The sequence below is a fragment of the Thermobia domestica genome, chromosome 17 (assembly GCF_964235325.1).
Source record: "Thermobia domestica chromosome 17, izTheDome1.hap1.1, whole genome shotgun sequence".
Classification (NCBI taxonomy): domain Eukaryota; kingdom Metazoa; phylum Arthropoda; class Insecta; order Zygentoma; family Lepismatidae; genus Thermobia; species Thermobia domestica.
Genome location: NC_137470.1, coordinates 11,938,382 through 11,950,285, shown reverse-complemented (window position 1 = coordinate 11,950,285; position 11,904 = coordinate 11,938,382). Strand labels below are relative to the sequence as shown.

The following is an 11,904-nucleotide window of genomic DNA, read 5'->3' as shown; positions in this document are numbered from 1 at the left end:
AAAAATATTGGTTTTTAAGCATATCGATTTCGGTTTCCATTTCCTTTATATCAGAATTTACACATGTTTTTCAGCTATGTGTTCTCGATGCATGTTACAATGCCGTAAAATCAATATACCAAAAACGGAGTAAACCGAACCGGTTTGGAAGAAAACCGAAACCGGTTTCAGGGAAAAATAGGTTTTGAAAATTTTGAAAACCTGGTTTCAGTTTTCCTAAAACCGGAAACCGAAAAACTGGCTTTTGTGCCCACCACTAGTTCAAATACACTTTTCAAATATTTGCCATAAACCTTATTGTTCCTGTGCGAATAACGGGTATTTTAACTAGCAACAAATAAAACGAAACTTAAATTTTCTTTATATTATTATTTTAACAACAGCAACCAATAATGGAATACAATGCTACTAAGTCTGCGGTCTTGTTTTAATTCAAACTACATCTATTGTTGCTATTTTGATTAATCAGAAAAAAACAAGCTTTCAAAACACAAAAATATGCTGAAAATGAAAAATTCTTGAAGCTACATGGTACCTACGATATAGGACAAAAAACAAACAAAAGATTACTGCACAAATGAAAGTAACAAAAATCAAATCGGAAAAGATTAATGTGTATTATATTTGAGAAAAAATACTATTGAAATCTACAAGCAAAAATAAAAAATCAGTACAAAAAACTACTTGTTTCTTTTCAAAACTGCTTACTTCAACTTTCGTTAATTTGGTGTAAACTTTATTTATTTTTTTTTTTACCACAGTTTTCATTTTGATTTTTATATATATAAAAAAATCAAATAACATCCTCAGTCTCAAGCAATTGAAGACTCTTCCTAGCTCTAATCTCACATACACATGAAAACACATACAAAATATCACATTGTTTTCCACTTACTGTTATTAGTAAGCATTTTTCTTAATAATTATATCTATCTAATCCTATATTTAATTATTTATATATATAATATATAGATCTATATATAACATATTCTTTTACAGATCTTAATAAACTAACAAATGACAAATACAAAAATCATTAATACACAGCATTTTTTATCACTGTTTCTCATTTCATTTGACATTTACATTGAGATCAACATCATTGATTTCATTTATTTTGTTTTAACATTTAAAAAAAGAAAGAAAAAAAAAGAAAATGTATATTAGCTATTTTGGTCAGTCACAAATATACAGGGTGTTTCAAAAGTCTCTTACGATCCCCTTTCAAATCCGTACGGATGTATTTATATTGAACTTGATGTATTATACACAACAGGGCTAGGGGCAAACCTTTAGGATGATGGTTCACGGACGGATGCCATCTTGAATTTCAATTCTTTTATTTCAAGCGATAGATGAGTCATGTGGTACATGACCTTAGGCTAGCATTTGCTCAGGATGTCAAATCCGAAATTAGATTTCATATGTGTTTATTTGGTGGGAGGTTATGGACAACTCCTCCTCTTCATGCCGTTAACAAATGAGGAACGCATCCAGATCATCAAAATGTGGGGTGGAAGAAGTAACCGTGCAGTAGAAGCCGATTTCAGTCAGCGTCATCCACAACGTCACCCTGTGTCACACGTGGAGCACATTGTGTTACAGGTTTAAACATGTTGTCCATAATTTCTCACCAAATAAAGATACATGAAATCTGATTTCAGACTTGACATCCTGAGCAAATTCTAGCCGAAGGTCATATATCACATGAACTATCTATCGTTTGAAATTAAAAAAAATGAAATTCAAGATGGCGGCCGTCCGTGAACCAGCATCCTAAAGATTTACCCCTAGCCCTGTTGTATATTTCCTACATCATGTTCAATATAAATACATCCGTACGGATTTTAAAAGGGGTGGTAAGGAACTTTTGAAACACCCTGTATGTATATACATATATTCCATTTTCTCACTTCGCAATATTGGAGTCGTGAACAATTTAAAAATGGTTTCGAAATATAAATTGGAGTATATATATTCTTTTGGAACTAGATGCGTATTCAAGGGGATGCTCAATCCCCTCAAAATGCATGAGCAATACACAAATGCTAATTTGTACCTATAGTATTGAGAATCAAGCATTTTCTTTTTAATTTTATAAATATAGTGTTAACTACATTTATTCCTCGTGTCTCCGTAATAAGATTCCGAATGCATTACCGTTTCCAACATTACACCTTTTACAATTTCAAATAAGCTTAACACTTTACACGAAAAAAAAAGAGCTGATATTATTTTTTTCTTTTTTCTTTTGCTTATTTACATACGAAATATTCAGTTCTTTTTAGTATTCTAGTTCAGAACAAATGTTTTGTTACCGGTGACACAGATACATAAGTAGACCAAAGTTACTATTTATTAACTTAAATTCCGCTTTTGTACTGAAAAGGTTGGGGCGTAAGTTATGACAATGGTTTCCTTTTTTCAGCAGGGAAATATTGTACAACAGGGTTATCATTAGACCTGGACAACTTGATACCGATAGTATGCACAGTGTGGCGCAGGGAAACGGGAAATTCTGAATCTAGATTAGCAACACTGTATTGCCGGCATTTGTTTGGGACCGATATGACAAACATTGACAAGAGTGCAATTTAGTAATAAAGAAGTATTGAAGATGTGCGGGACGTGTATTTGTTACGAAAGCATTTGATAAGAACGGTAACATTTTATGGCCTCCGAGATCCCCTGAACTCAGTGTGTACGATTTGTGTGTGTGGTGAATCTACGGGGGCATCTCGGAAGCAAAGAGTACAGTACACGTCCTCCAAGCATCGTTGAACTGAAACTGAGGGTTAAAGAAGTATTCACTGGCGTTCCTCAAGACGTAATACACTGAGCATTTCAGCGAACTTCCAGAACATGGTATCATAGTGTGTGTGTGTCGAGATACACCATATCTTTCCTATTGTCGTCCTCAAGAAATAAAGTAACATTCTGCACCACACTGTACATATTTCACCAGATGCCGGTCTTGTACGAGCAACGCATCGAGAACGTTGAAATACCATGCATAAATTAAAATACCCGTTTACAAGGAGAGAACCGCGAGGGAAGTAACGGAAGATAGTGGAAGCTGTAAGAATTACTGCCAGGCCCTACCGAGGTGTCGTAGGACGCGAAAGGCGACCTTTGAGTGTGAGGACGGATGTGTAATTGCGCAATTCATGGAGGCCGACGCAAGTTGGACGTAATGTAAGCAGAAGCGGGCATTTACAAATACACTATCCATAGAATCTTGTGCGAAGATATGCACCTTTACACGAAGTTGCAGCGACGGGAGTATCCCATTCACTCATGGAAGTGCAAAAGTGGGTGAGCTGAGAAGGAGAGCTCCTGATAGAGTGAATTTTACGATAGATGAATTTAGGCAAATAAATGCATGAGACAATCTGTGCTTCTTCTGCTCCATGGTTTCTAAATTGATTCTACAATAAATAATTTCGCCTCCTTTCTACTTTAAATTGCCACGACTTACGCCTCAACCCTCGTATGGAAAATTTAAAATTAATCAGATAATCCATTAACCATTTTTTTTTTTTACAAAAATTCTAAGACAAAATTTGGTCATACCAAACCAGTGTGGATATTTCTATACATTGTTATAAAAAAAACAAACAAAGAATATAACTATTACTGTAAATATTTAATTTAAAATAATTTAAAATATTAAAGAAAGAACACACACTTCAAATAACTAGCCCAAAACAGAAATACACATTAGAAACCAACAAAATAATTGAATTCAGCTGCAATATTTCGGAACTGAATCACAACAACACTTTGTGAGATCAAACACGAAATCACCCAGTTTACGACCAACTTGAAATCAAACCACAATACACTGTGCTTCAAAGTTTAGTAGCAGCACTATTCTCAACACCTAACGCGATTCTTTTAAAATCCAAATCCAAATTGTTCAAAACTCGTATTAAAAAAAAATACACAAATGACTTTGTGACTTATTAGAAAAATTCTTATCCAGTGGAATTGAGTTCCTTAAACATTTATAACTTTCTATATATATCTGTTGTATACAGGATACGGAAAAAATCTGAGACTAAATTTGGCCAATTTATTTTCCATATGCGAAACAAGAAAATAGAAAAAGATCGAATGAATCAAGTAATATTGAAGCAAGAGATCGACTATGTTAATACAATACCTCATGTGTGTGTATAAAACAAACTGCAGACACGATGTCCTGTGTCGACATATTGGCGCCAAGCGTTAAAAAAATCTGTCAGTTTAACGTCCCACGTTTATCTCATTTAGGCTGAGAGAGACGATGATGAAAGAATTGGTGGAACGAGAATGTGGAAGGAATCGGGAAGACCCCGAGAAAATCCACGGACACCATGTTGTCCACCACAAACTTACTTGGCCAGGAATCAAACTAGGGGCCCCACGCACCAGAGGTAAGCACTCTACCACTGAGCCACCGTGCCCCCATGCGCCAAGCGTAAACTAACAAACTTTGAAATAAGTAATGTTTACAACCCAATGTTTTCGGCATTCGTTCGTTGGTCTAGCAATAGATTTCCTAGTGCACATAATCACATTAGCAGGTTGGAAATCACTGTGAATTGACTCGTCCACATATCATTTATACCTTATCAACACGGAATGTTAAACGTTCTGATCACATGTTTGCATTTATACATAATGTTCATATTTTTGACGCTGAATTGAAACAACTAGCTTTGGTACAGTACCCAAAAACCATACATAATTTTAGACGAACAGAAAAACTTAGCTTTCTTTAACAAAGAGAGAGTGAGCGAGAGAGAGAGAGAGAATTATTTTTAGCTGAAAGATCTGTCGTATGAGACGCAGCTTCCTCTTTTCCGAAGAAGCCCAAAAATGGAATGGACCATATACGCCGGTACAGAGATTTCAACTTCATTAAATACAGGGTGCCGGGGCGGATCGGGGGATTTTAAAAAACGTTATTACGAGAAAACGTTGAAATTTATTTGGGTGTAACAAGTTCGAATACAAGGACATGAATCCATTTAGTTATTTGTGAGTTTAAATTACCGAACAGAAAGCGGTGATGCACAAAATAAATAAATAAAAAAAAAAAAAAAAACAGCATCGCACCACGGAAGAAAATTATCACCTTTTTTTATTTATTTATTTTTTTTTTAGATAGATTTTTCTTGTGTGTATGTATGTTAATTTCAGAACTGAAACGTCGCATTCACGAAAAAGTTCCGAGAATTCCCTTAGATATGCTGCAAAGAGTAATGAGTGACCTTAGCAAGAAGGTTACTGAATGGGTACAGCGGAATGACGGTTGTCTGCAAAATGTTATTTTGGGAGAGTTAAGTTTTCGGTGCAACATTATTTTCTTTATTTTGTGCCACACTGGTTTTTATTTAGTGACTTAAATTCACAAGTAGCTAAATGTTTTCATGTCTAGTTTGTATTTCAACTTGTTCGATAGAAATAAATTTCACCATTTTCTCGTAATAATGTTTCCAAAATCGCACGATCCACTCCCGCACCCTGTATTACTTATTTTGTGTTGTTTGATGGCTTGTTTACTTACGATGTAAAACAGTATTTCAACCAGTATTCAGTGACTCAGTAATTTGAATACAATCGCTTTATTTACCTTTTCATGCTGTGTGATTTTATCTGGACGAGCACGTGTTACAGTCAATTCCAGACGCGCGTGCGATTCTACATTCACTTAAGCATCATTAACCTCGCGTATGTTCCTTGCCAAAGTAGCACTTTGTATTATTATTATTATTATTATTATTATTATTACCTTAAATACCAATTCTTCGCATGGGCGCTGTATTTGGAACTCAACGCCTGTGGGAGTACTACCATTCATCTCAGCAACCGCAAAAACTATAGATTTGACACTAATATCGGTCATTTTGGATTATTTTTACGTGTGTCGATCTCAATGGGGATCATGTGGAGAGATGAGGAAGGACCCATCTACACGTGTAAGTATAGTTTACAAATGTATCTCTTGTTTGTTTGTTTGTTTGTTTGTTTACAGCTTAGGGAAACTTATATATTGAACCACCCACGTACTTCGTACTACATTCGCAATGGTGCAGTCGATCTTCTCTTTCAGTTCGTGGCTTACTCTCATGGACCTAATGCTTGAGATAACCCCGTTCAAATAGTCCAGAGGGAAAAAATCGTACGATTTGGGCCAGTTCACATAACTATTTTTTGACAGGAATTGTCCGGTTCTGTCCCATTTTGATGGTAATTTCGAATAGTTTCTATCCGTTGTTGATTTGTGTGTGTCTCGATGCAAATTTGCCAGAAACTACTGCACACAGCTGTCTCAGTTTAACCTCGCCAATTCGGTCAGTGTTGCCAGAACATGATTTCAAAGTTTTAACGTTCGTATTGGTAAACCATATAGAATCATTCAAGACTTTTAACAGCTCTCTCGCTTCATACTCCAATAAAAACAATTTGTCACGCATATGGCAATCAAGAAAGAAATTTAGGACTAAAATAACTATTGAAGCATCTCAGAAAAGATACAACAAAACCCATTCAAAGATTTTTTTTTCCGTATCCTGTATATTGTTCTCTCTCTCTCTCTCTGTGTATTCATTTACGAGATTTAAACCAAACACTAATAAAAAAAAATCTATTGCCAACAAATCTTGCTAATAATATGCACAAAACATTAAATCCCATAAAGAATTAAAAACTGTTATTAATGCGACAGCAACATAAGTGTGTAGATAGTGAAGAAATGCAAACGAGTTTATCAATAATGACTTTCCTTTGAAAAAAAAAAATACCAAAATTTATACGTTTCATGACTATTAAGCATACCATTCATAGGTTTTACAGTAACTAAATACAAAACAATTTTTTTTCTTTTTGCTTGGGAGAGAGTGTTAAGGTAAGTGTAAAGTGATTCCTACTGTCAATATATACAGCATATGCCCCATACGCTTTCAATATACTTTTTGACCGACTTCATAATATTGGCAATAATTCAGTGAAATTGAAGGGGGGAAGTTCAGACTTTGCCATTAACAAACTGAAGTTAATAATCAAACATTGAAATGAAATTTTGAGTTTTAAGTCCCACGTTTATGCCGGTTAGGCTAAAGAGACGGTGATGATAAGAAATGAATTAAATGGTGGAATGAAAAAAAAGAGAGGAAACGAGAAAATCCCGAGAAAACCCACGCACACTGTGTTTGTCCATCACAAAGCTCACTTGACGCGAGATGGGATCGAACCCAAGACCCCATACACCAGAGGTGAATGCTCTACCACTGAAACAAGGAAAGAGAATATCAGATATAACGGAGGAGGGGGATTCCTTTTTTACAATGACAATATAACAGGGGACACCGCAGTTCACTGGTTGCGTTCAATTCCCGGACGGTGGCTTTCAATTTTCGCAGTCAATTTCAATTTCAATATTTTCGACGAACTTAAAAAGTTCGTTACTGAATTCTCTATGTCTGTGTCGTTATTTGCGTTTTTTTTTTTTTTTTTAAAGCTTTTCATTTGACAGAACATGAAAAACTATCTGAGAAAGTGATTGAATTTTTTTGCGTCACACTTACCATTCCCGACATATTGGTCAAAAAATGGCCGATTTCCGGAGATTTAAGGAGCCATATCTCGGGAACCATATCGTATAGAGAGATGATATTGACGCTGAACAAAAACTAAGAGGATGGTAAATATTTTGGTACCAAATATTAACCGGTGGCCACTCTCCAAGTGGCCACTGGTTTGGCCAGTGGCCAGTTGGATAATATCGGTTCAATTAATATCGGTACGAAAATGTTTAGCATTCCATTAGGGATTGATTAACACCAATATCATCTCTCTATAACTTACCGTTTCCTTTATATTGGCCGAAAGATAGTTACGATTTCGGGAGATTTAAGGAGTCAAATCTCGGGAACCTTAAGTCACAGAGATCATGTTGGTGTTGATCAATACCTAAGATAATGGTGGACATTGTGGTAATAAATAGTAACCGGTGGCCACTGGTTAACTGTCTACTGGCTAACTAGTCACCCTTCCCCAGATATAGGCCAAAAAAGTTCGAATTTCTAGATACTTAAGCAGCCGTATTTCGAGAACTGTAAGTCATAAAGATATGATATTTTGCTAATTTTTCCAAGAAAGAGAAGAAGGTGCGGATAAAAAGATTTGCTTTTACATGTAGGAACAATGACAGTTATCCTTCCCGCTCCATCTCTCCATTCTTTTTAAGTTCGTTCTGGCAATGCTCTTGGAGCATTTTCAACTGGTTATTTGAAACTAGAATCTTTGATCTGGCGAGACGATTACCTGTTTTACGCGTGAAAAGCCTGTAAGTGTGCGTAATGTTACATTCCTCAAATTTTGGATAAAATTATAACCAACATCCAATTCGTGCAGTTCAAAACACTAATTTCTGTGATTTAGAACATAAGTAATAGTAAACTACAAAATGGTCATACCATGCTAGAGCGAATTACTTCCAGAAAAATCATGAAAACTCATAAAAACTTGTTGCAACTGAATTGATATATGCATAAATGACTTCAATAATTCACATCATTTTTTTTTTTATTATTATTATTTCCCTCCCAAGCAAAATCCTAAATGCAATTTAAGTTTAAAAGATCAGAGCTGCAGACTAAATCCAAAAAAATAATCCTTATCTGCTTATTTGGTCAACATTATGATTAAATGACTCACAAAGAAAAAAAAAAAAAAAGATATAAACTTCCACAATTTCTATTCACACACACACAAAAAAATGTCATCTTCAAAAAATATTCCCAATGAGGATTGTATGAATCCGAAAAATTTCTAGCAATTCTACCATCCAAAGCCATATGATAGAAGAATTGTCTTTTAACAGTCCTTTTAAAAAATTTTCTACCGCAGGAGAGAGAAGAGTATATCATTCGATACCATGGGCGAAAATCATGACTAGTCCCGGCTCGATCATCATTTCTTCACTCATGTGGGGATTGTCGCATTGAAGAACCACAACCGCTTGCTTCCCAGGAATTCGCTTGCACACATAGTTTTCATACTGTCGACGGTTCATCTGACGAGTTTCCAAAGTGCTCAGTCCAGGGGGCCATCTCCTTTCATGCGCGTTCTCCATTAGATCATCGATAATATGAGGCGGACACCCAGACTCAGAAAGAGATCGTTTAATCATAGCCTGTAAATAACAAAAATATAATTTTAGAGATACAATACGAACGAATAGGGGCTTCTTTGCAAAACCTTTATATACAGTTAGGCTCTTTAGACTGAAAGAAACAGATGACAATTTAAAATTTTGGCTTTTTAAGGCTAAATTATAGACTTCCAGTCAAGCAGCTACAGCATCATCCCTATTTATCCTAGGATCACGGCTCGTACCCCATTCTCTTCAGAATAGAACAGCCTTTCAAACGGTACCATTCATATTTCCCCATCATGTCCTGAGGCGGGAAATTTTGAGAGAAATCGGGATCTTTTTCTGAACTTCTTTCAAAATTTTGAGCCCCTCTGGAACCCCCCGCCTGTGTTAACGCACAGATCTCAAAATCAACTGAAAAAACTTACGGGTGTACTAAATGTGTGTACAAAATTTCAAGCTTGTATTTTGAATAGTAAGGGCGGAAAAAGAATATTTACCAATGAGCCTCACAATGCCCGAGATTACTCAAACAGACCCGGATGTAATATAAAAAAATTCCTGAGACATTCCTATTTATCCTACAACAGAGCAGCCCTTGAAACGGTACCATTCACATGTATCCATTCTGAGGCGGGAAAATCGCGAAAAAAAGATTTTTTGTTACAAAATATTCCTTTTTTTTAACTCTTTGCCCCTCTGCACCCCCTATTTTAACGCAGATATCTGAAAAATTAAAAAAAAAAAATACTAAGTGGTGCACTAAATGTGTATGCAAAATTTCAATCTTCTACGTGCAAAAGTAAGCCCGCCAAAAAATAACCACAATACCCCAAATTCCCGTAAAAAACAGGATTTCACGTAAACATTTCTTGAAACACCACTATTTATCGTAGGATCATGGTATGTACACTCATGTCCAAAATTATTGTTGCATGTCTATAAATATGTTGCGGGAATTTAATTTGATAACGAATTCGCCAGGTATTTCTTATAATGTTAGTATGCGTATAATGGGCAAAGACATGTATGTGGTGAATTCCATGTAAAAAAGAGCAGTAAATACGAACAATAAAACGAAAATAAAACCTTCTTGTGTATTTAGCAACATTTTGTTTTACTCATTCTATTTTTCGTATTTATAATTCTTTTCGTATGAAATTTACCACAAATATACATTCCACAATTATACACATAGTATCAGTGTTCAAAGTACCCTGCAAAATCGTTATCAAATTATATTCTTACAAGAAGAAAGTTATAGATATGCGACAATCATTTTGGACATGAGTGTACATCATTCTCTTCAGAATAGAACAGCCTCTCAAACGGTACCATTCACAGTTTCCATCATGTATCCGACGCGGGAAAATCGCGAAATAAGATAATATTTTTAAAATATTTTTCCCCTCTGTGTTAATGCAGAGATCTGAAGAAATATTAAAGGGTGCACTGAATGTGTGTGCAAAATTTCAATCTTCTAGGTGAAAATGTAATCCCGCGCCAAAAAATAATAAAAGTGGGCATAAAAGATTTTTTTTTAAGTTGTGACGTCATAACACCCTATGTCGCGTTGCAGAAAGGTGTGTAAATGAAATGAAATCTTTAAGTTTTACGTCCCACGGTTATGCCGGTTAGGCTAAAGGAGACGGTGATGATGAGAGATGAGTGAGATGGTGGAATGAAGAAAGTGAGAGGAAACGGGAGAACCCCGAGAAAACCCACGAGCACGGTGTTTGTCCACCACAAAGTCCACACGATGCGCGCTGGGATCGAACCAGGGACCCCAAGCGCCGGAGGTGAACGCTCTACCACTGAGCCACCGCGCCCCCCCTGCAGAAAGGTATGTAACCATACCTAACGTATTCTATAATGTCTCTAGACTTTAAAAAAATGTAGTAAAAAGCTTTATTCATACCTTTTTAATAGAATAATGAAGACACTACTTTAGTGTCTGCATATATAAGAACAGAACTTAAAAGGCTTAAACGAAAATATTTATCATATTCTACGCAAAGTGAGCATGTAAGTACTAAAAGGACAGAGCTTACACAGACACACACACATTTTCCAAAAGATAAAATTACAATAAAGCGTACGCAAATAAATAAATAAATAATCTTAAAGGTTTATTAGTATCAAACATAATGTAAATTGTCTATATAATTTTCTTGCTATATTTGCTAACGTAGAAAGTTTTAGTACATAAAATCTAATCGAATACATCTTATGTTTAATTTCGGCAATTAGTTTTGGCCGTGATATAACATTCGCACAGTTGTGCATGTCATAACTAATAATTATTCAAACTTTATTTCATTTATTTATTTATTTTTAATCAAAACATCCAATAGGTTTCAATCAAGAATTTTCTTGTAGGCCTTATATCTGGAGAACTATATGTAATGTAGCCAAACCAAAACTATCACGCAACTCAGTATGATGTTCTTATTCCGAGAAAGAAGAAAGAAAAAAAAAACGGAAACTCGATATAGGGCCCGTTCAAAAATTTTGTGGCCGCTGATTCAAAATCTAATTATTGGCCAAGATCGCAATCTTTTGACGCATTTTTGGACCATTCCTAAAATTCTTCGTCAAGATCGCAATCTTTTGATCAATTTTTTTTGGATCATTCCAAACATATACCAACCAGATGTTTTACATGGACGTCGTTCTGTAACTCAACAGTTACCTCAGGCGTACCACAGGGCTTTCACTTTGGTCCTTTTCTTTTTCTTACAAACATTCATGACCTTGCA

At 35.4% G+C, this 11,904-nt stretch overlaps 1 protein-coding gene across 1 annotated transcript in view; it reads right to left on the bottom strand.

Annotated features, from left to right (window-relative positions):
• Positions 1 to 349: 349 nt before the first annotated feature.
• elgi (E3 ubiquitin-protein ligase NRDP1 elgi) overlaps positions 350 to 11,904 on the bottom strand; it is a 93,769-nt gene continuing 82,214 nt past the window's right edge. Inside the window, exon 7 of the mRNA XM_081743736.1 lies at positions 350 to 9,184. Within this exon, the coding sequence (XP_081599862.1) occupies positions 8,915 to 9,184 (270 nt within the window). The 3' untranslated portion in view covers positions 350 to 8,914. The remainder of the gene's footprint in view (positions 9,185 to 11,904) is intronic.